At 37.2% G+C, this 23,966-nt stretch overlaps 9 protein-coding genes and 1 non-coding gene across 10 annotated transcripts in view; 6 read left to right on the top strand and 4 right to left on the bottom strand.

Annotated features, from left to right (window-relative positions):
* LOC101894439 (uncharacterized) overlaps positions 1-23,966 on the top strand; it is a 150,757-nt gene that overhangs the window by 90,023 nt on the left and 36,768 nt on the right. The window lies entirely within an intron of this gene.
* Positions 384-456, top strand: TRNAK-CUU (transfer RNA lysine (anticodon CUU)). Its single transcript has one exon. It is a non-coding gene; the product is annotated as a tRNA-Lys (tRNA).
* On the bottom strand, positions 6,561-7,070 carry LOC101893151 (lysozyme 1-like). The gene has a single exon (XM_020037581.2). It carries the CDS (start codon positions 7,027-7,029, stop codon positions 6,604-6,606), a length of 426 nt encoding a protein of 141 aa, XP_019893140.1. The 5' UTR covers positions 7,030-7,070; the 3' UTR covers positions 6,561-6,603.
* Positions 7,626-8,101, top strand: LOC101895951 (lysozyme 1). The gene is given in 1 exon segment (NM_001308972.2): positions 7,626-8,101. A coding segment is annotated over 1 exon segment (426 nt). The 5' UTR covers positions 7,626-7,632; the 3' UTR covers positions 8,059-8,101.
* LOC131804561 (lysozyme 1) lies at positions 11,253-11,769 on the bottom strand. Its single transcript, XM_059127595.1, has one exon. The coding sequence runs from the start codon at positions 11,722-11,724 to the stop codon at positions 11,299-11,301; it is 426 nt and encodes a 141-aa protein (XP_058983578.1). The 5' UTR covers positions 11,725-11,769; the 3' UTR covers positions 11,253-11,298.
* LOC131804568 (lysozyme 1-like) lies at positions 12,316-12,824 on the top strand. The gene has a single exon (XM_059127603.1). It carries the CDS (start codon positions 12,353-12,355, stop codon positions 12,776-12,778), a length of 426 nt encoding a protein of 141 aa, XP_058983586.1. The 5' UTR covers positions 12,316-12,352; the 3' UTR covers positions 12,779-12,824.
* On the bottom strand, positions 16,225-16,749 carry LOC101892974 (lysozyme 1). Its single transcript, XM_005185770.4, has one exon. It carries the CDS (start codon positions 16,697-16,699, stop codon positions 16,274-16,276), a length of 426 nt encoding a protein of 141 aa, XP_005185827.1. The 5' UTR covers positions 16,700-16,749; the 3' UTR covers positions 16,225-16,273.
* Positions 17,989-18,505, top strand: LOC101894601 (lysozyme 1). The gene has a single exon (XM_020037574.2). It carries the CDS (start codon positions 18,034-18,036, stop codon positions 18,457-18,459), a length of 426 nt encoding a protein of 141 aa, XP_019893133.2. The 5' UTR covers positions 17,989-18,033; the 3' UTR covers positions 18,460-18,505.
* Positions 21,730-22,250, bottom strand: LOC131804566 (lysozyme 1). The gene has a single exon (XM_059127601.1). The coding sequence runs from the start codon at positions 22,200-22,202 to the stop codon at positions 21,777-21,779; it is 426 nt and encodes a 141-aa protein (XP_058983584.1). The 5' UTR covers positions 22,203-22,250; the 3' UTR covers positions 21,730-21,776.
* Positions 22,794-23,308, top strand: LOC131804556 (lysozyme 1). Its single transcript, XM_059127590.1, has one exon. The coding sequence runs from the start codon at positions 22,837-22,839 to the stop codon at positions 23,260-23,262; it is 426 nt and encodes a 141-aa protein (XP_058983573.1). The 5' UTR covers positions 22,794-22,836; the 3' UTR covers positions 23,263-23,308.

Here is a 23,966-nt window from a genome sequence, read left to right as displayed (position 1 = left end):
AATTCCCATGTTGTAAAAATACACCAAGCGTGGCGAGTTAACAACACACAACCCACAGCTCATGTTTATAAATAAAGGGGAACAATTCTACCGCTACCCTCTACTACTCCTTCACCTATCGCACACATACTATAAGTAGATACATATGTAAGTGTGTGCTCCCTCTATGAGATGGAAAAAGTTCTTGGCCCTAGCATGTGTGCATTCTTTTTATTCTTCTGAAGAGGTCACCACCACCGTGGGCGGTATTTTAGTATAATTAATTCGTCTTCTTGTTGTTGCTGTTGTTGTTGTTAGTGATGTGTGTTATCATCCTTTATTTCATGGCATTCTTCGTTCTGAGAATATTTTGTAATGGTATTCGTTGAAAAGACTCCGCATATGCCCGGCTAGCTCAGTCGGTAGAGCATGAGACTCTTAATCTCAGGGTCGTGGGTTCGAGCCCCACGTTGGGCGCTGGAATAGTTTTTGTTCTGTATTTTTTGTTAAATGAAAGGGAGTGAAAATCAGAAATAATTTGAGAACAGTATCCTACCCAAACACCCAGGTTTACCCTTTAGAAGACTTCTAGAGGTAAAACAGGACATGAAGATATTTTATGTACTATTGGACTCCACAGTTTCTTCTATGACAAAGTTTAAAGGGCTTGAAAACCTTTGGAATGCCTATTGGTGGCATATTTCTATGTTCGGGCAACCTACACCAACCCTTTGTACTATACCCTACTCCACACTGTGGTCAAGGTATTATGTCTTTGGGTATTTGTTTACAGTATACAACCTTCTCTTTTGGGGTTCCTTATAGAATTACTTTCTAAATCGATTTATTAATGTCCGTTCGTCTGTCCGTCCGTCCGCCCGTTTTTAAATTTGGTAAAAATCGGCTCAGATATAGCTATAGCTTCCATATAAATGTTTTATATATTTTCGCCCGATATAAATGATATTGTGTAATATTCGTCCAAATAGGATGTATTTCGACATATTCGACAAATTGAGCCTAAAAGCAAATACTTCAGATTTGGTGAAAATCCGTCCAGATATAGTTACAGCTCCCATATATATGTTCCGACCGATTTGGTGTTTATGTCCCTAACTTTCATAATATGCACTCCACAACAAAGATATTTGGTACCGGATATCAGATACTCAAAAATACCTCAGCCAAATTTTATCGAGATCGGTTCAGATTTAAATATAGTTCCCCTATATGTATATATTCATCCGATTTCAATGTTATTGTGCACCAAATGGCTAATATTAGTCAGAATTTTTGTAATTCCGACCGAATTCAGCCTAGAAACAAGTACTTCAAATTTGGTGAAAATCGGTTCAGATTTAGTTATGTTTCAACCGATTTGGTGTTTAAGTACCTAACATTCGTAATATGAACTCCACAACAATGGTGTTAGGTACCGGATACAGTTCAGAAAAACCTCTGTGAAATTTCACAGATCGCCTCAGATGTAGATATAGCTCCCATACACAGGGTGAGATAAAAAAATCTGCAACCAACTTCAGACTGCTGTCACTTCTAACCCAGCTGTCGTCCGGCAGCTGTTAAAATTATTAAGCATTTTGGTGAGAATTTTCCAGACAAAAAGTTATTCGTGATGGAATTCAAGCGTGATAGTGTGATTTCATTTTATTTGGCTGGAAAACCACAAGTGGCTATCGTTAGAGCACTCCAGCATTTAAATGTGAATAAATGTTTTGTATCTCGTACCATTGCTCGCTACCGTATACTGGTAGCGTAGCCGGACGTCAAAGAAGTGGAAGGAAGAAGAAAGCTACATCAGCAGAAATAGTTCGAAAAATAAAGAAGCGACTTGATCGAAACCCGCGTCACAGTGGCCGAAAAATGGCTTGTGAACTGATCATATCGCAATTTTCCATTCGGCAAATATTGAAAAATGAGCTCGGAGTAAAACCATTGAAATTCCAAAAGGTGCAAGAACTTACACCCCAACAAAAGAAAAAAGAGCTAAAGAGTGGCTTCGCTTGGCCGAAAATGGTGAACTGCCAAATTTGATTTTCTCCGATGAGAAAGCATTCGTTGTCCAGCAGTTTGTAAACAAACAAAATGATCGTGTTTAGTTGCCAAAGTGGTCAGCTGAAAATGTAAACCTTTGGTTGACCACCAGAACTCAAGCGCCGGCAATGGTGATAGTGTGGGCCGCCATAACAGCCGATGGTCGCTCTCCGCTCGTATTAATCGACCGTGGCATCAGAATAAATGCCGAATTTTATCGCAAAAATATTCTGGAGGGTGTATTAAAGCCTTGGGCACGCAAACATCTTGGGCGCAGATCTCGGACATTCCATCAGAACTCAGCACCATAGCATTCAGCACCCGCCACCCAAGAATGGTTACAAAATGAAGTTCCTCTCCTCATTTTTAGCGCACAATGGCCACCAAAATCTCCGGATGCTAATCCGTTGGACTATTGTGTCTGGAGTATTTTGGAAAGCAAGGTTGGCACTAAAATATACCAAAGTGTCGATCACCTCAAGCAAGCGCTTCACTGGGAATGGGCCAAAGTACCATAGAGCAATTTTCGGGCAGCGTGTGACGGTTTCATTGGCCGTTTAAAGACCATAATTCGTGCCAAAGGTGACCAATTCGAACAAATCTAAACTTATTCTAAAATTTGATGCTATTTCCGACATTGTTTGCTTTCATTCAATAACATGTAAAAAAATTTAAAAATTATGGGGTTTGACCTTGTTGCTTTTTTTTTATCTCACCCTGTGCCTGTTCCGTCTGAAACCAAAGTATAAGTGCTCAAAAGTCATGATACGCATTCCATAGATGGTAGGATCTACATCACACAAATTCCCAATACACATTTTTTTGTTACGGATAGCGGTGTCGAACACGCGCGACTTTTAACCTTTCCTTACAGATTTCTTTTCTGCCCACCATAAAGTCGTATTGGTTATTCTTTACAGCGAATGTCTTCAAGAGACCCTTCTTTAAATTGAAACCCTATTCTAACTTATTCGATAGATATTTGTTACAAGATTATATACAAGATATAACAGCAGAGATTTAGTGTTGATAAAACAATATGAGTCAGTATTACCCATCACTTCTCTCCGCTCCCTCATTATTCATTGAAACTCTCTCAGTTAAATAAATTTGTTTGTTTTTTATTATTTTTTTATCCCCCCACAAACCACCAGACAATCAATCTTTTCACACAACAATTCACTTCTATGTTGAGTGGGCGTTGCTTAGATTTGCAAAATTTCACATTCGCATATTCTATGACCGGTATCATTGATCTTTGTGAAATCTTTAACATACAAGATTGTGTTAGATTTTAGAAATTTATCATAATATATCATAGACAGTGGCACGTGGATATGACGGACAAATTATTATTATGGAAAGGTAAGATTTGCAGTATATCCATACTAGAAAATGAAAGAAATTCAAAATTTGTTCTGAGAGAACTACTTTGTCCAGAATCAATTGAAACGGAAAACTGCTAGGAAATTTCAAAATTAAATGGCAAGGCATCAACATCAGTATATCAATCATTCAGAGGCTGGAAAACATGCTCCTATATTTTACTCTAAAAAAAATTGGTCAGCAAAAAGATTTTAAAGGGGGGTTCACAGACAAGAATTGTTTCTTTGTTTTCTCTTCATATGCTTTCGGATTATACCATAGACAGATAAAGGTATGGACTAAATAGTTGTCTCTCATCTGTTATTTTTGAAAATAGTGCTTCCATAGATGTCGTTCATACTTTTCACTTAATTCTCTCAAAATTCACAATATTGAATATTTTTATGACTTATTATTAAAAATTAAAATTCTTTAGTCTGTACCATAAATTTGAGTGCGGGAACGGCATTCTAGCAAACCATCATAAAATTTTAAAAAGTGTAGATACTTGAAATTTCTAGGGAAACATTTTTTAATTCTTCAAATTTGTCATAACCAATTGCCACTGTTTGCATATGCAAATTTTCTATCCCCATTTAAATGTGATAAATATCATATGAAATTTACAAAGTTAAGGAAAAGAGATAGAGAGAGGTTGGGAAGAAATAGCAAATCCCAGCTGGGTACTAAATCATAATTATAAATGAAGTAGGTGAGAACAAAATGAGATAGCAGACAAAGAACATTTTCAGAAGATCTATGCGGAATGATAATTTTTAGATTTATGACCGCTCATAATGGACATGTTAATAATCGAAATGCCGGGAAAATAATGTGATTTTTATAATAAATAAAATAACGCCATAAATCAAAGGGGACTTATAAAAGTCTAACTAGATGAGTTAAACAGAAAATTCTGAAAAAAATACTTGGCTTTTATTGTTATTATGATAATATAACAATAAAAAAGTAAGAATATCAAATTGCCGATACCATTGCTGGAGTATATGGTGGGGTCATTCAAAAATTCGGTCGATAACTCTAGGTGTATGTTAGGTGCATTTGTCAAATTTTCATTCAATGCGAAAACAAATTGCATAGATACGGGAAATGTTGTCGAAAATTGGTGCTGAAACCTTCAAAATTCCGATTATCAAAAGATATCCCCTATGGGGACTATGCCAAAAAAAAAGACCTTACCTGATTTTTTTTTTTTTTTTGGTTTGTTTTCCCTTTGAACTTAAAATACTAAATTACAGCCTAGTTGATTGAATACAATAAGCCTGGATACTCCAAATAGTTTATATCACAAGGAAACTGATAAAAGGAGGCTATGACAATGTAGATCGACTATATTTATCGGAAAGAGAATTTAAATACAGACTCCTTTTTTGGTCTATGTTGTTAAATGAGCACTGAGGAAGTTCAATTGTCACCTATAACTGCCCAGAAATTTCCAAAATAATTGTTAAATTCAAATCAAAACTGAAGATTACAAATCGGATTTTCGCATATGTTGGGTATGAGTATTATGTCTTTGTGCATTTGTTTGTAACATGGAGAAGAAAACGAGATATACCCATAGTTCCTTTTGGTGATCAGCACAGAATCACATTTTGAGTCGATTTATGCGTGTCCGTCCGTCCGTCTGTCCATGTATTTTTGTTAACAAAATGCAAGTCGCATTTATTATTCGAATGAGATGAAATTTTCTAAATAACATTTGTTTGGCTCAAGGACAAACCCTATTGATATTAGTTAAAATCGGTCCAAATTTAGATATAGCTCCCATATATATCTTCTTCCGATTTTAGGTTTCTTCTGCACCAAATGGCTAATATCAGTTCAAATGGTGTGAATTTAGCTACATCTGACCGAATTCAGCCTACAAGCATGTGCTTCAAATTTGGTGAAAATCGGTTCAGATATAGCTATAGCTCCCATATATATGTTTCATCCGAATTTAGGTTTCTTCTGCACCAAATGGCTAATATCAGTCCAAATGTTGTGAATTTTACTACATCTGACCGGATTCATCCTACAAGCATGTGCTTCAAATTTGGTGAAAATCGGCTTAGATATAGCCATTGCTCCTATATATAACTCCATCCGATTTTAGGTTTCTTCTGCACCAAATGGCTAATATTAGTCCAAATGTTGTGAATTTCGCTACATCTGACCGGATTCAGCCTACAAGCATGTGCTTCAAATTTGGTGAAAATCGGTTCAGATATAGCTATAGCTCTCATATATATGTTTCATCCGAGTTGGTGTTTAAGTCCCTCACATTCGTAATATGCACTCCACGAGACAGATATTTTGCACCAGATATCAGATACAGCCTAGCAATACATGATTCAAATTTTATAAAGATCGGTTCTAATTTGGATATAGCTCCTATATATATCTTCATCCGATTTTAGGTTTCTTGTGCACCAAATGTGAATTTTGGCACTTCAGGCCGAATTTAGTATAGAAATAAGTACTTCAAATTTAGTGCACGATACAAGAATAATATTTGGACCAGATATCAGATGCAGCCAAGAAATTGCTGTTTTCAATTTTATGAAGATCGGCTCAGATTTGGATATAGCCTCCATATATATATCATTATTGATTCCAGGATTATTATGCACCAAATAGCTAATATTAGGCCAAATGGAGTAAATTTTCGAAATTTAACCGAGTTTAGCATAGATGGAAGAATTTCAAATTTGCCCTCTATATATATATTTCATCCGATTTGGTTTTTAAATCTCCAACTTTCGGAATATACACTCTACCATAATGATATTTTGTACCAGATATGTCATAGAGCTCAGAAATTGCAATATAAACTTTTCTTTTACGAGAGTTCTACTAAATATGCATAGTGGTGTAGGGTATCATATAGTCGGCCCCGCCCGACTTTTGAGCCTTCCTTACTGGTTTCAATATGAGTTCCATATTTGGTATATTTTGCATGTGTTGGGCATACTTTTAGGATATGTTGCATATGTTAAGCACATTTTCCTATTTTGCGTATGTATATCAAACATAGCTTTTTTTTATCATATTTTTTATAATATCAAACCCCGAAATATCAAATTACAGTTGATTCTAACCGGGATGTTTTCCCACTTAACATTTTACTCACATTTTGAAAAAAAAAAAACATATTGAAATTAATTGAAAAAATTATAAATTTATTAGAAAATCGGTCACATCTTAGAAACAATCGTTGATGCTGGGCAAGGAACCGCTGCAGTACTTCCAGGTGGACCAGGCAGTCCAGCCTTGTTGGGACTTGATCTTGCGGGCACAGGTCACAGAGTTGGAGATGTTGTCGGTCAACAAAGCGTCACAGGACAAGTGGCATTCGTTGTAGGAGAAACGGCCGTTGGATGGTTGACACCAGTAGTAGTTGTTGATCTGGAAGATACCATAATCGTTGGATCCGTTGGAGTTGGTGGGGCCAACAACGTTGGTGCGGTACGAGGATTCGTGTTCAGCAATGCAGGTCCATTGGGGCAATTCGGATTTGGGTACACCCAAGGCGTACATTTCACGGGCCAACGAGCAGCGAGTGAAGGTCTTGCCCATAGCGGGGGCAGCCAAAGCCAAAGCGGCAACCAAGACAATGAAGAATTTCATGTTTCTAACTTAGAACGGATCAAGTCGAACTGTGTTGGTTGAAAGAAAAATCAACCATTTATATAAGAACTTTTCTTCCTCTTCGTCTACGAAAAAGGAGTAAGATTAGATTGTAATATTATTTAGTGCACGAACCAAGTTTTTTATCAATTTCCCCCGATATAAGAGAGGGGTGTGTTTGCCTTTAGGCATGACAGTTATCAATAAAATTTTTTGGTAGGCCACTTCAGTTTCAAGTTTAAGATTTTATCAAAGTAGAAAATAATTATGAAAACAAAGATACATTTTGTACTATTCAACGATTTTTATTCAAACCCTGTGCTAAAAATGATCTATGCATACATTTATCTTTAATCTCAAACACTTTATATTTATGTGATAAACACCTTTTGAAAAATTTGCAGATATAGTAGCGGCTGGGCCTAACGCGTCATCAAAATTACAATAATATCTTCCGAAAAAATTGATAATAATTTGGCGATGTCACCAAAACAAACTTCAAATCTAATCTAATCCCTATCCTCCAGTCGAAAACCTGCTATATAAAGGCGAATGTTTTCCACAATTGACACAGTTCGACGTAATCCGTTCTAAGTTAGAAACATGAAATTCCTCATTGTCTTGGTTGCCGCTTTGGCTTTGGCTGCCCCCGCCATGGGCAAGACCTTCACTCGCTGCTCGTTGGCCCGTGAAATGTACGCCTTGGGTGTACCCAAATCTGAATTGCCCCAATGGACCTGTATTGCTGAGCACGAATCCTCCTACCGCACCAACGTTGTTGGCCCCACCAACTCCAATGGCTCCAACGATTACGGTATCTTCCAGATCAACAACTACTACTGGTGTCAACCATCCAACGGCCGTTTCTCCTACAACGAATGCCACTTGTCCTGTGACGCTTTGTTGACCGACAATATCTCCAACTCTGTGACCTGTGCCCGCAAGATCAAGTCTCAACAAGGCTGGACTGCCTGGTCCACCTGGAAGTACTGCAGCGGCTCCTTGCCCAGCATCAACGATTGTTTCTAAATTCAGTTCCTTCAATAAATTTGTGAATTTTGTCGATTAATTTAAAAATATTTGTAATAACTGGAGAATTGTGGGTGGAAAGGGTGGGGGAAGGGCGTGGAAATTTATATGTAATACCTTATGGATCAAACAGAAAACTAAATTGAATATTCTACTGTAAAATAGTAGATTGCTAATAATGATAAAACTGTGCTCATTTTCATAGCCTCACCCAAATACGGGTTTATTAATTTTGTTATTCCATTGACAACACCTCGAAATATTCATCGAAGACTCCATAAAGCACATATATTCGTTATCAGCATAAAATTCTATGTCGATATAAGGATGTCGGCCGTTATGTCCGCCTGACTGTCAAAATCAAAATTGAGGTTACTAATGTTCCGATAAATAAGTAAGGTTTAACATAGATGTTTGATATTCAAAATGGTCTATTTCTGTCCACATTTTGATATAGCTCTATATAGCCACAACTCTTGATTTTTGATTTGATATTTTGAAGCTTTGTCTACAATTTCCAACCAAATCAGCTGCCATTTGTAATTTCGAGATTTCATTGGGTACTTCAACATCTCTCAAAAAATATTAAATACAAGACGAAGTTTTTGGTATAACCTTTTTTGGCACCTCCTGATATGGTGGTTTTCAACGATCTCAGCTGAAATTTTAATATTTGGTGTTAGTGGGCAATATAGCCCCTTTTAGTGGACAATATAACCCCCTCCTGATTTTCTACATTTTGAATGTTTCGACCAAAGGCCTTTAAAAGGTCGGACAAGAAGAGTACATTCGACAATAAACTTAGTAGTATTCAATTTTTCTCATAAAACATTCCACAAAGGTTTATATTTTTAGAATGGTCATCCAGATTTTTAGTACAGCACAATGGAACATCATGGAACTTTTACATTTAGGTGATTTAAAGGATAGTTGATGTGGGTATAAATTAAGTTTTCACATTGTAGAGAGTCAATCTGTTTTATCGTTTTAACTTGTGTTAATTGCCGAGGTTTTTGACTTTTATTGTTTCGAGATGCCAACTGCGAGAAGACCATCATCAGTACAGATTTGAATGAAGCCATAATATTGGAAATTTCTGACCCACAGTAGGTGACAAATAGGACTCCTCAGTATAAGTCACATAAGAACATAGCCGCAACAAAAACAGTTTGTGTCTAGAATCTTTTTCTGCATAATAGGTCCAATATTATGCTTGGGCGCCACAAATCGTTTATCTTGGAGTTTGAACTATTTCGAAGGATTCAGGCGAGTTTTCAATCAACTTAATTGTAATTTGGTATTTTCGGTTCTAAGAGGATATAAACTTAGAAAATTTTCTATATAGATCCGTTCTTAGAAATAGGCACCCATACAGGGTGAGATAAAAAAACTGCAACAAAGTCAAACGCCATAATTTTCACATTTGTTTTTTTTTAATTTTATTAAATGAAAGCAGAAAATGTAGGAAATATCGTCAAGTTTTAGAATAATTTTAGATTTGTTCGAATTGGTCACCTTTGGCACGAATTATGGCCCGACGCTTAAGTTCTGGTGCCCAACTGAAGGGGCACATTTTCTGCTGTCCTTTTTGGCAAGAAAACACGATTATTTTGCTTGTTTAAAAACTGCTGGACAACGAAAGTTTTCTCATCGGAGAAAACCAAATTTGGCAGTCCACCACTTTCGGCCAAGCGAAGCAACTCTTTAGCTCTTTTGACTCTATTTTCCTTCTGTTGCAGTGTAAGTTCTTGCAGTTTTTTTGAATTTAAATGGCTTTACCCCGAGCTCATTTTTCTATATTTGCCAAATGGAACATTGCGATATGTTCAGCTCACGAGTCATTTTTCGGCCTCCGCGACGTGGGTTTCGATCAAGACACTTCTTAACTTTTCGAACCATTTCTGCTGATGTTGCTTTTTTGCTTCCGTCCACTTCCTTGACGTCGGGCTACGCTACCAGTATCACGGTAACGAGAGATGGTACGATACTCAAAAGATTTATTCACATTTAAATGCTAGAGTGCTCGATAGTGATAGCCACTTGTGGTTTTCCAGCCAAATATAAAGAAATCACACTATCACGCTTAAATTTCATCACGAATAACTTTTTTTCTGAATAATTCTCACCAAAATGCTTTTGTACGCATGTAAACAAATATAATGGACTCTCACTGGAATAATTTTAACAGCTGTCGGACGAGTGGCTTAGAAATGACAGCAGTCTGAATTTGGTTGCAGTTTTTTCATCTCAACCTGTATACATAAAATAAAGATATATTAGTCACTACGCTTATAACTCAAGAACCGCTAATCTGATTTTAGCGATTCAGACAAATTGAGAATTGTCTCTTGGCAGAAAAGGATAAAATCCAAAAAAAAAATCGCGTAGGGTTAAAATATAAAATTATCGACACTTTTGCTGGAGGTGGGGTCATTCAAAAATTCGGTCGATAACTCCAGGTGTAGATTAGGTGTATACTTATATCGCATATATACGAGAAATGCTGTCGAAAATAGGTGTTGAAACCTTCAAAATACTCAATAAGTTAATTTGGTTAACAATTGTAGTCAAATCTCTAAAAATCGAAATTCATAAGTTATGCCATGTTTACGTTAGAACTTTTTGTAGGGTTAACCTACTTTGAGAGGATTTATTTGAAGTAAAAGTAATGGATATGACAATTTAAATCCAAATCCAGTGGGTTAACCCTCATATATATAAACGTACTATTACTGTTATATAGGGCCTACACCAAAATGTAGATTTATATGAATATTTTGTGAGAGAACTTAAACTAGTCAATGAGAAAACTGAATGCTCAATTTCAGCTTATTAAATTGCAAATTGGAGTCAAACCTTCCAAATCCCAAAAAACCAGAATATTTTGTGCAACGAATTAATTTAGCTGCCGAGAACCTGAAATTACAAATTGCAGCTGATTTGGTGAAAATTGGACCAAAATCTTGAAAATACCGAAAATCAAGAATAAACATCAAATGAGTGCTTTATCTAAAAATGCAACAATATATTCCATTTTCAATTCTAAACACCTTTGGAGTACTAAAGCATTCATGCTATATTCCATTCATATACAGCATACCTTTCCTTTATATATAAAATACCCACCCCCCTCTTCTATAGAGGAGGATATAACCATGATTATCCTCATATCATTTATGAAAAATATGTAAAAATTATTTTAAAAAATGCTAGAATTTATTAAAGAATTCCTGTCACATCTTAGAAACAATCGTTGATGCTGGGCAAAGAGCCGCTGCAGTACTTCCAGGTGGACCAGGCAGTCCAGCCTTGTTGAGACTTGATCTTGCGGGCACAGGTTACAGAGTTGGAGATGTTGTCGGTCAACAAAGCGTCACAGGACAAGTGGCATTCGTTGTAGGAGAAACGGCCGTTGGATGGTTGACACCAGTAGTAGTTGTTGATCTGGAAGATACCGTAATCGTTGGAACCGTTGGAGTTGGTGGGGCCAACAACGTTGGTGCGGTAGGAGGATTCGTGTTCAGCAATGCAGGTCCATTGGGGCAATTCGGATTTGGGTACACCCAAGGCGTACATTTCACGGGCCAACGAGCAGCGGGTGAAGGTCTTGCCCATGGCGGGGGCAGCCAAAGCCAAAGCGGCAACCAAGACAATGAAGAATTTCATGTTTCTAACTTAGAACGGATCAAGTCGAACTGTGTTGGTTAGAAGAAAAATCAAGCACTTTTATAGGAGATTTTCTTCTTCTTCGTCTACGAAACAGGAGTAAGATTAGATTGCAATTTTATTTTGTGCAAGAACCAAAATTTTTTATTAGTTTCCCCCGATATCATGAGAGACGGGTGTGTTTGCCTTTAGGCATGACAGTTATCAATAAAATTTTTTGGTAGGCCACTTCAGTTTCAAGTTTAAGATTTTATCAAAGTAGAAAATAATTATGAAAACAAAGATACATTTTGTACTGTTCAATGATTTTTATTCAAACCCTGTGCTAAAAATGATATATGCTTATATTAATCTTTAATCTCCAACACTTTATATTTATGGGATAAAATCGTTAATTTCTAAGTGAACATCTTTTGAAAAAATTGCAGAGATAGTAGCAGATGGGCCTAACGCGCCATCAAAATTACAATAATATCTTCCGAAAAAAATTGATAATAGTTTGGCGATGTCACCAAAACAAACTTCAAATCTAATCTAATCCCTATTCTCCAGTCGAAAACCTGCTATATAAAGGCGAATATTTTCCACATTCGACACAGTTCGACATAATCCGTTCTAAGTTAGAAACATGAAATTCTTCATTGTCTTGGTTGCCGCTTTGGCTTTGGCTGCCCCCGCCATGGGCAAGACCTTCACTCGCTGCTCGTTGGCCCGTGAAATGTACGCTTTGGGTGTACCCAAATCTGAATTGCCCCAATGGACCTGCATTGCTGAAAACGAATCCTCCTACCGCACCAACGTTGTTGGCCCCACCAACTCCAACGGTTCCAACGATTACGGTATTTTCCAGATCAACAACTACTACTGGTGTCAACCATCCAACGGCCGTTTCTCCTACAACGAATGCCACTTGTCCTGTGACGCTTTGTTGACCGACAACATCTCCAACTCTGTGACCTGTGCCCGCAAGATCAAGTCCCAACAAGGCTGGACTGCCTGGTCCACCTGGAAGTACTGCAGCGGTTCCTTGCCCAGCATCAACGATTGTTTCTAAACAATGACTTAGTTTCTTCAATAAATTTGTGAATTTTATCGTTTAATTTTAAAATATTTTTAATAACTGGATAATTGTATATTGGAAAGGGTGGAGGAGGGGGTGGAAATTTACTAACAGAAACTAAATTGAGTACCGTACTATAAAATAGTAGATTTGCTAATGATGATAAAATTGTGATAATTTTTATAGCCTCACCCAAATACGGGGTTTCTAATTTTGTTATTCCATTGACAACACCTCGAAATATTTATCGAAGAATCCAAAAAGCCCATATATCCGTTATCAGCATAAAATTCTATGTCGATTTACGGATGTTCGCCTTTATGTTAGGTTATAGAGGTTACCAATGTTCGTATAAATAAGTGAGGTTTACCATAGATGTTTGATGTTCAAAATCGTCTATTTCTGTCCACACTTCGATTTAGCTCTATATAGCCACAACTCTTGATTTTTGATATTTTGAAGCTTTGTCTACAATTTCCAACCAAATCAGCTGCCACTTGTAATTTCGAGATTTCATTGGGTAGTTCAACTTTTCTCAAAAAATATTAAAAACAAGACGAAGTTTTTGGTATAACCACAATATGGCGGTACCTCCTGATATGGAGGTTTTCAACGATCTCAGCTGAAATTTTAATATTTTGGGTTAGTGGGTAATATAGCCCCGTTATAACTATACCTCCTGATTTTCTACAATTTGAATGATTCGGCCCAAGACCTTTAAAAGGTCGGACAAGAAGATTACATTTGACAATAAACTTAGTAGTATTCAATTTTTCTCATAATATATTCCATACAGGTTCACATTTTTAGTATAGTCCTCAAGATTTTGGTACAGCCCCATGGAATATCATGGAACTTTTACATTTTAAGAATATTTGATGTGGATATAAATTAAGTTTTCACATGTTAGAGAGTCAATCTGTTTTATCGTTTTAACTTGTGTTAATTACGGAGGTTTTTGACTTTTATTGTTTTCTAGATGACAACTGCGGGAAGACCATTATCAGAGCAGATTTGAATGAAACCATAATATTGAAAATTTCTGGCCCAAAGTAGGTGACAAATAGGACTGGTTAGTATAAATCACATAAAAACATAGCCGGAAGAAAAACAGTTTGTGCTTAGAATATTTTTCTACATAATAGATCCAATATTATGCTTGGGCGCCACGGCTCGTTTATCTTGGGATTTGAACAATTTCGAAGGATTCAGGCGAGTTTTCAATCAACTTTGTTGTAATTTGGTATTTTCGGTTCTAAGAGGATATAAAAAATTTCTGTGTAGATCCGTTCTTTGGAATAGGCATCAATACATAGTGAGATAAAAAAACTGTAACAAAATTATGGCGTTTGACCATAATTTTTACATTTTTTTAATTTTATTGAATGAAAGCAAAAAATGTCGAAAATAGCATCAAATTTTAGAATAAGTTAAGATTTGTTCGAATTGGTGACCTTTGGCACGAATTACGGTCTTCAAACGGCCAACGAAACCATCACACGCTGCCCGAATGTTGCTCTGCGGTATTTTAACCCATTCCCGGCGAAGCGCTTGCTTGAGGCGTTCGACACTTTGGTATTTTTTTAGTGCCAACCTTGCTTTCCAAAATACTCCAGACACACTAGTCTAACGGATTGGTATCCGAAGATTTTGGTGGTCATTATGCGCTGTAAATGAAACGAGGAACCTCATTTTGTAACCATTCTTGGGTGACGCGTGCTGAGTGCGATGGTGCTGAGTCCTGTTGGAATATTCAAGGTCTGCGGCCAAAATGTTTGCGTGCCCAAGGCTTTAATACACCCTCCAGAATATTTTCGCGATAATATTCGGCATTTATTCTGATGCCACAGTCGATTAATACAAGCGGAGAGCGACCTTCGGCTATTTGGTGGCCCACACCATCACCATGGCCGTCGCTTGAGTTCTGGTGGCCAATCGAAGGTGCACATTTTCAGCTGACCTATTTGGCAAGTAAACATCATCATTTTGTTTGTTTACAAACTGCTAGAAAACGAATGTTTTCTCATCGGAGAAAACCAAATTCGGCAGTTCACCACTTTCGGCCAAGCGAAGCAACTCTTTAGCTCTTTTGTGTCCATTTTCTTTCTGTTGCGGTGTAAGTTCTTGCACTTTTTGGAATTTCAGTTGCTTTACCCCGAGCTAATTTTTCTTTTTTTGCCGAATGGATAATTGCAATATGTTCAGCTCACGAGTCATTTTTCGGCCTCCGCGACGTGGGTTTCGATCAAGTCACTTCTCTACTTTTCGAACCATTTCTGCTGATGTTGCTGTTTTCTGCCGTCTACTTCCTTGATGTCGGGCTACGCTATTAGTATCACGGTAACGAGAGATGGTACGAGACACAAAAGATTTATTCACATTTAAATGCTGGAATATTTTAATCATAGCCACTTGTGGTTTTCCAGCCAAATATAAAGATATCACACTATCACGCTTACATTTCATCACGAATAATTTTTTTTCTGAATAATTCTCACCAAAATGCTTTTGTACGCATGTAAGCAAAAATAGTGGGCTCTCACTGGAATAATTTTAACAGCTGTCGGGCGAGTGGCTTATAAATGACAGAAGTCTGAAGTTGGTTGCAGTTTTTCCATCTCAACCTGTATATTTAAGAGAAAATTGTGTTGGTTACTACGCTTAAAGCTCAAGAACCGCTGGTCTGATTTTAACGAATTAGACAAATTCGGAATTGTCTCTTGGCAGATAAGTATAAAATAAAAAAAAAAATGCCTAAAGTTAAAATATAAAATCATCGACACTTTTGCTGAAGGATATTAAAGGCGCATTTAAAAATTCGGTCGATAACTCTAGGTGTATATTAGGTGTATACTGATATTGCCAAGATACGAGAAATGTTGTCGAAATTTGGTGAAGAAACCTTCAAAATACTCAATAAGTTAATTTGGTTAACAATTGTAGTCAAATCTCTAAAAATCGAAATTCATAAGTTACTGTTATATAGGGCCTACGCCAAAAAGTAGATTTATATGAATATTTTGTGAGAGAACTTAAACTGGTCAATGAGAAAACTGAATGCTCAATTTCAGTTTATTAAATTGCAAATTGGAGTCAAACCTTCCAAATCCCAAAAAACCAGAATATTTTTTGCGACGAATTAATTTAGCTGCCGAGAACCCGAAATTACAATTTGCACCTGATTTTGTGAAAAATGGGACCAAAAGATTTGAAATACCGAAAATAAAGAATTAACATCTAATATGTGTTATACCTAAAAATGGAAAAATATATTCCATTTTCAATTCTAAACATCTTTGGGGTACTAAAACATTCATGCTATTTTTCATTCATATATATAGCATACCTTTCCTTTATATATAATATACCCCCCCCCCTCTCTTATATAGAGGAGGATATAACCATGATTATCCTCATATCATTTATGAAAAATATGTAAATTTTTTTTGAAAAAAATGCACGAATTTATTAAAGAATTCCGGTCACATCTTAGAAACAATCGTTGATGCTGGGCAAAGAGCCGCTGCAGTACTTCCAGGTGGACCAGGCAGTCCAGCCTTGTTGGGACTTGATCTTGCGGGCACAGGTCACAGAGTTGGAGATGTTGTCGGTCAACAAAGCGTCACAGGACAAGTGGCATTCGTTGTAGGAGAAACGGCCGTTGGATGGTTGACACCAGTAGTAGTTGTTGATCTGGAAGATACCGTAATCGTTGGAGCCATTCGAGTTGGTGGGGCCAACAACGTTGGTGCGGTACGAGGATTCGTGTTCAGCAATGCAGGTCCATTGGGGCAATTCGGATTTGGGTACACCCAAGGCGTACATTTCACGGGCCAACGAGCAGCGAGTGAAGGTCTTGCCCATGGCGGGGGCAGCCAAAGCCAAAGCGGCAACCAAGACAATGAAGAATTTCATGTTTCTAACTTAGAACGGATCAAGTCGAACTGTGTCAATTGTGGAAAACATTCGCCTTTATATAGCAGGTTTTCGACTGTAGAATAGGGATTAGATTAGATTTGAAGTTTGTTTTGGTGACATCGCCAAATTATTATCAATTTTGTTGCAGAAGACAATATTGTAATATTAGTTGATGTTTTTGATGACGCGTTAGGCCCAGCTGCTACTATCTCTGCAATTCTTTCAAAAGGTGTTCACTTAGAAAGTTACGATTTTATCACATAAATATAAAGTGTTTGGAGATTAAAGATTAATATAAGCATAGATCATTTTTAGAACAGGGTTTGAATAAAAATCATTGAAGTGTACAAAATATATCTTTGTTTTCGTAATTATTTTCTACTTTGATAAAATCTTAAACGGTCTGGCTTTATCCCTTTATTGTTGTTTTTATAAAAACAACGTTTGTTTATTAGTGGAGAACGATGGTAATGTTTACCAGGGGGTAAGGCAGGGAATACCTAGGTTTCGGAAAGAGCCACCAATCCTCATCAGTTCCCTTGTTTTTGTCTGGGATATTCTCCCCAGAAGTTATTTTAAAAATAACTTCTATGACAAAAAACATTTTTTTACCCAAGTGACGAGATCGTAAGCTCAATAGAAGAGGAACCAAAGAATTAAATAAAACTAAAATTCTCTTGGAAAGTCTTCTAAATCTTACAACCGCACTTATAAACATTTACATCTTTCTCCACTTGTTATGCTTTCGTTCAGCCTGAACGAAGTAGCATAACCATGTAAGTCGGTTTTGTCTGTTACAACAAAAACCCCTTCGTCGACCGTGCCTTGTCTATTAATAGAACAGTGTGGCTTGTTTGTTCGGGATACCGTAGTATTTTGTTGTTGCAAAATGGTCTGGCTTTATCCCTTTATTGTTGTTTTTATAAAAACAACAGGGGGTACCCCCTGGTAAACATTACCATCGTTCTCCACTAATAAACAAACGTTGTTTTTATAAAAACAACAATAAAGGGATAAAGCCAGACCATTTTGCAACAACAAAATACTACGGTATCCCGAACAAACAAGCCACACTGTTCTAAAATCTTAAACTTAAAACTGAAGTGGCCTGCCAAAAAATTTTATTGATAACTGTCATGCCTAAAGGCAAACACACCGCTCTCTCATTATATCGGGGGAAACTGATAAAAATTTTGGTTCTTGCACAAAATAATATTACAATCTAATCTTACTCCTGTTTCATAGACGAAGAAGAAGAAAATCTCCTATAAAAGTGCTTGATTTTTCTTTCAACCAACACAGTTCGACTTAATCCGTTCTAAGTTAGAAACATGAAATTCTTCATTGTCTTGGTTGCCGCTTTGGCTTTGGCTGCCCCCGCCATGGGCAAGACCTTCACTCGCTGCTCGTTGGCCCGTGAAATGTACGCCTTGGGTGTACCCAAATCCGAATTGCCCCAATGGACCTGCATTGCTGAACACGAATCCTCGTACCGCACCAACGTTGTTGGCCCCACCAACTCCAATGGCTCCAACGATTACGGTATCTTCCAAATCAACAACTACTACTGGTGTCAACCATCCAACGGCCGTTTCTCCTACAACGAATGTCACTTGTCCTGTGATGCTTTGTTGACCGACAACATCTCCAACTCTGTGACCTGTGCCCGCAAGATCAAGTCCCAACAAGGCTGGACTGCCTGGTCCACCTGGAAGTACTGCAGCGGTTCCTTGCCCAGCATCAACGATTGTTTCTAAACAATGACTCAGTTTCTTCAATAAATTTGTGAATTTTATCGATTAATTTCAAAATATTTTTAATAACTGGAGAATTGTGTGGTGGAAAGGGTGGGGGACTGTGGGAAAATGTATATGTGAAGCAACATGGGTCAAACAGAAAACTACATTGAATATTCTACTGTAAAGTAGTAAATTGCTAATAATGACAAAAAGGTGATGATTCTTATAGCCTCAGGTACGATACGCAAAGGATTTATTCACATTTAAATGCTGGAGTGCCCTAACGATAGCCACTTGTGGTTTTCCAGCCAAATATAAAGAAAACACACTATCACGCTTGAAGTCCATCACGAATAACTTTTTTTCTGGAAAATTCTCACCAAAATGCTTTTGTCCGCTTTTAAACAATATAATAAGCTGTCACTGGAGTAATTTTAACAGCTGTCGGACGAGTGGCTTGTAAATGACATCAGTCTGAAGTTGATTGCAGTTTTTTTGTCTCATCCTGTATATTCTCCAAATCAATAAGGCCTACAGAGTGTTAGGTTTTCAAAAATCTCTAGTTTAACCGATGCCCCAGTGTCTACTTCGGAGCACTCGAAATCGAAATATACTGGTCGAAAAGTTTCTAATATTATATTTTCGTCTTTTCATACCATTCTCCTGAAGTATTGGAATTATTTGCCTATCAATCAAACCCATGACCAATTTGCCACACGATGGCTGGAAACCTTTGCTGAACCCAACAATACCAACTGACAAAATTTTCCCCAACCACACAATATTTCCCCCCACCCGAGGCAAATACAGACATCAAATCATAAAGATTTGACAGTTTCTTACCCACAGCTGTCAGCCAATTTTTCAAATTGTTTATAAGCTCATTGTTTATAATTTCCAAAAAAATACATTGTTGCAGCCAATTAGCACACAAAAGACTTTCTTAATTGTTTTTATCGCATTTTATAAATTAGTTAAAAAATATGAAATGAAAACAAGCTATAAGTAGATGATAACAAATGAAATTAAAAACAAACTGGAAAGAGGTGAAGTGAACCCAACATCAACATTTTTTTTTCAGACGTTTAACCTCTTACCCAAAAAAACAACAGAAAGAAAACGCCACACTATTTAAAACAATGGCAACTATAAAACAGTTGTATATAAACGCAACAACAACACCAAATCATAACCACCTCAATAGAGAAGAAAAATTTGAAAACTTAAAACAATATCACGAACCCCTTGGCCAAATGTCAACCCGCAGCATATCTGTCACACTCGGTACTATGCGTTGGAACTGTCAAAAGTAGTTTGTCTTTTTTTTTTTTAATGACAGCCATGTCATCGCATAAATACCGGCAATTTCCGCTACATTTATTTGCTGGAGGCCGAAACTAATGTTGTTTTGGACTCAAAACGCTTTAAAAAAAAAGAAGAAACGCAGTACTTATTGTCTTCTTGTGGACTGGTGCCACAGTTTTCTTTTTCCAACCTTTTTTTCAACGATACAACGAAGTTTATTTTTTGTCCCATCTCTCCATCCAAAATGTCAAAGAAAAGTTCGCCGTCCGTAGTGAAAATAATGTTGTTGTAGTACAATACAAATGAGTTCACACCATTTTTGCTGTTTTATACTAACTTAAGACAAATCGGAATAACTTTATGTTAGAATAAATTAACATTAAATGCAGCTAAACGAAATGTTTAAAATGGGGAAGGGGTGCCATAAATTATGGAAAAAAGGCCACGTCATTAGATTATTTAAGGTGGGAGGTTAGGGACAGAACTAAAAATATTATCAGATATTCCATTCGGCAAATATTGAAAAATGAGCTCGGGGTAGAGCCATTGAAATTCTAAAAAGTGCAAAAACTTACACCGCAACAGAAAGAAAATAGACTCAAAAACGCTAAAGAGTTGCTTCGCTTGGCCGAAAGTGATGAACTGACGAATTTGGTTTTCTCCGATGAGAAAACATTAGTTGTCCAGCAGCAGTAAACAAACAAAATATTCGTGTTTACTTGCCAAACAAGTCAGCTGTGTGGACAGCTATAACAGCCGATGGTCGCCCTCCGCTCGTATTAATCAACAGTGGCATCAGAATAAATGCCGAATATTATCGCGAAAATATTCTGGAGGGTGTTTTAAAGCCTTGGGCACTCAAATATTTTGGGCGCAGACCGTGGACAGGACTCAGCACCATTGCACTGAGCATGCGCTACCAAAGAATGGTTACAAAATGAGGTTCCTCGCTTCATTTCAAGCGCATTATGGCCAACAAAATCTCCGGATACCAATCCGTTGGATTATTGTGTCTGGGGTATTTTGGAATGCAAGGTTGGCACTAAAAAATACCAAAGTATCGATCACCTCAAGCAAGCGCTTCGACGGGAATGGGCCAAAATACCGCAGAGCAACATTGGGGCAGCGTGTGACGGTTTCATTGGCTGTTTGAAGGTCATAATTCGTGCCAAAGTTGACCTGTTCGAACAAATCTAAACTTATTGTAAAAATTTATGCTATTTCCGACATTTTTTGCTTTCATTCAATAAAATTAAAAAAATGTAAAAATTAAGGGGTTTGACTTTGTTGCAGTTTTTTTAATTTCACCCTGTAAATGCCGAAAAGCAGTAGATACCATATAGGGGACTATGCCAGAATAATGGATCTACACTGAACATTTCTGAGTTTATATTCTCTTAGAACTTCAGATATCAAATTACAACTTTCTTGGTTGAAAAACTCGCCTGAATCCTTCAAAATAGTTAAAATCCCAAGATAACCGATGCATGGCGCCCAAGCGAAAAAGTGGACATATTTTGAATGTATTATGCAGAAAGAGATTCTAAACACCAAATTTTTTTGCGGCTATGTTCTTAAGAGACTTTTATGCTGCGCAGACCTATTTGTCACCTACTTCGGACCAGAAATTTCCAATATTATTGTTCTATTCAAATGTACACCGATAATGGTCTTTCTGCAGTTAGCATAAATCAAAAACCTCGGCAATTTACACAAGTTAAAACGGTAAAATGTTTGGTCCAGCCGATCTTAGCAACCCCTAGCATGTGAAAACTTGATTAACGTCCAAATCGTATATCCTCTAAATTTGGGCGAGGCTATGAAAATGAGCACAGTTTTATCATTATTAGCAATTTACTATTTTACAGTAGAATATTCAATTTAGTTTTCTGTTTGGCCCATATGGCATTACATATAAATTTTCACACCCTTCCGTCATCCCTTCCACCGTACAATTGTCCAGTTATTAAAAATATTTTGAAATTAATCGATAAAATTTACTAATTTATTGAAGAAAATGTTGTCATTGTTTAGAAACAATCGTTGATGCTTGGCAAGGAACCGCTGCAGTACTTCCAGGTGGACCAGGCAGTCCAGCCTTGTTGGGACTTGATCTTGCGGGCGCAGGTCACAGAGTTGGAGATGTTGTCGGTCAACAAAGCGTCACAGGACAAGTGGCATTCGTTGTAGGAGAAACGGCCGTTGGATGGTTGACACCAGTAGTAGTTGTTGATCTGGAAGATACCGTAATCGTTGGAACCATTAGAGTTGGTGGGGCCAACAACGTTGGTGCGGTAGGAGGATTCGTGTTCAGCAATGCAGGTCCATTGGGGCAATTCGGATTTTGGTACACCCAAGGCGTACATTTCACGGGCCAACGAGCAGCGAGTGAAGGTCTTGCCCATGGCGGGGGCAGCCAAAGCCAAAGCGGCAACCAAGACAATGAAGAATTTCATGTTTCTAACTTAGAACGGATCAAGTCGAACTGTGTTGGTTGGAAGAAAAATCGGCTATTTTTATAGGAACTTTTCTTCTTCTTCGACTTAAAGGAAAAGTAATAAGATTAGATTTTGAGTTATTCTCTGCAAGACTACAAAATTAATTATCAATTCCCCTAGCTATAATGAGAGAGGGGTGTGTTTGCGTTTAGACATGACAGTTATCAATAAAATTTTTTGTAGGCCACTTTAGTTTCAAGTTTAAGATTTTATCAAAGTAGAAAATAATTATAAAAACAAAGATACATTTTGTACTATTCAATGATTTTGAGGCAAGCCGTGTGCTAAAAGTTATAGAATAATCTTCAATTTTCAACACTTTATTTTTATGTGATAAAATCGTAAATTTTAAAGTGAGCACCTTTTGAAAAATTGCGGAGATAGTAGCGGCTGGGTCTAACGTGACATCAAAAGCAACAACCAATATTACAATACTGTCTTCTGAAAAAGAATTGATAATAATTTGGCGATGTCATCAAAACAAACTTCAAATCTAATCTCATCCCTATCATTCGGTCGAAAACCTGCTATATAAAGGCGAATGTTTTTCACAATTGACACAGTTCGACTTAATCCGTTCTAAGTTAGAAACATGAAATTCTTCATTGTCTTGGTTGCCGCTTTGGCTTTGGCTGCCCCCGCCATGGGCAAGACCTTCACTCGCTGCTCGTTGGCCCGTGAAATGTACGCCTTGGGTGTACCCAAATCCGAATTGCCCCAATGGACCTGCATTGCTGAGCACGAATCCTCCTACCGCACCAACGTTGTTGGCCCCACCAACTCCAACGGTTCCAACGATTACGGTATCTTCCAGATCAACAACTACTACTGGTGTCAACCATCCAACGGCCGTTTCTCCTACAACGAATGCCACTTGTCCTGTGACGCTTTGTTGACCGACAACATCTCCAACTCTGTGACCTGTGCCCGCAAGATCAAGTCCCAACAAGGCTGGACTGCCTGGTCCACCTGGAAGTACTGCAGCGGCTCCTTGCCAAGCATCAACGATTGTTTCTAAACAATGAGTCAGATTCTTTAATAAATTTGAGAATTTTTTCGATTAATTTTTTTCTTTTTTATGAATGTTGATTTGTTGGGTGAAGTTTAGAGGGGAATGGTATGTGATGGACAATGGATCAAAAAAATATAGAAATTAGATATTCTACTGTAAAATAGTAGATTATTAGTAATGACAATCGATAATCATTTTCATAGCTTCCACAAAAATGGAGGGTTTGTTAATTCTGTCATTCCTCGAAATAGCCGTCGAAACTCCATAAAGAACATATTTTTGTTTCCCGTTTTTGTTTTTGTTTTTAAGGATGACCGACCGTATGTTCGTTCGTCTATTGCGAATCAAGATATAGATGTCAAGTGATAAGACAAAATAAAAAAAAAATCAGGTTGGGCATAAATGATTGGTGTTTGAAACCGTCCATATCTGTTCAAAATTAGTTATGGACTCTTTATAACAGCATTTCTTGATTTTCGGTATTTCAAACCTGTCCGCGCCAATTTTCTATCAAATCCGCTGTTATTAATTATTTCAGGTTTTGCCGCGGGCATTTTTACTCTTCACAAAAAAAAAAAAAAATTTTGATTCACTTTTCCCAATATTACTACCCCTCCTAATACACCTACGCTACAGTTGTTACAAATTATCTCAGCTAAAATTGACTATTTCAGGTTGTTACTGGGTCATATAACTCCATGTAGAAAAAT

This window comes from Musca domestica, unplaced genomic scaffold, assembly GCF_030504385.1.
Source record: "Musca domestica strain aabys unplaced genomic scaffold, Musca_domestica.polishedcontigs.V.1.1 46, whole genome shotgun sequence".
NCBI classification, from domain to species: Eukaryota; Metazoa; Arthropoda; class Insecta; order Diptera; family Muscidae; genus Musca; species Musca domestica.
The sequence above is the reverse complement of the archived record's forward strand: the minus strand, read 5'-3'. Positions and strand labels throughout refer to the sequence as shown.

What these genes read in the sequence shown, in the direction of transcription:
- LOC131804566 (XM_059127601.1), bottom strand. Translation starts at nt 22,202, where the DNA reads ATGAAATTCTTCATTGTCTTGGTTGCCGCTTTGGCTTTGGCTGCCCCC.
- LOC131804556 (XM_059127590.1), top strand. Translation starts at nt 22,837, where the DNA reads ATGAAATTCTTCATTGTCTTGGTTGCCGCTTTGGCTTTGGCTGCCCCC.
- LOC101893151 (XM_020037581.2), bottom strand. Translation starts at nt 7,029, where the DNA reads ATGAAATTCTTCATTGTCTTGGTTGCCGCTTTGGCTTTGGCTGCCCCC.
- LOC101892974 (XM_005185770.4), bottom strand. Translation starts at nt 16,699, where the DNA reads ATGAAATTCTTCATTGTCTTGGTTGCCGCTTTGGCTTTGGCTGCCCCC.
- LOC131804568 (XM_059127603.1), top strand. Translation starts at nt 12,353, where the DNA reads ATGAAATTCTTCATTGTCTTGGTTGCCGCTTTGGCTTTGGCTGCCCCC.
- LOC131804561 (XM_059127595.1), bottom strand. Translation starts at nt 11,724, where the DNA reads ATGAAATTCTTCATTGTCTTGGTTGCCGCTTTGGCTTTGGCTGCCCCC.
- LOC101894601 (XM_020037574.2), top strand. Translation starts at nt 18,034, where the DNA reads ATGAAATTCTTCATTGTCTTGGTTGCCGCTTTGGCTTTGGCTGCCCCC.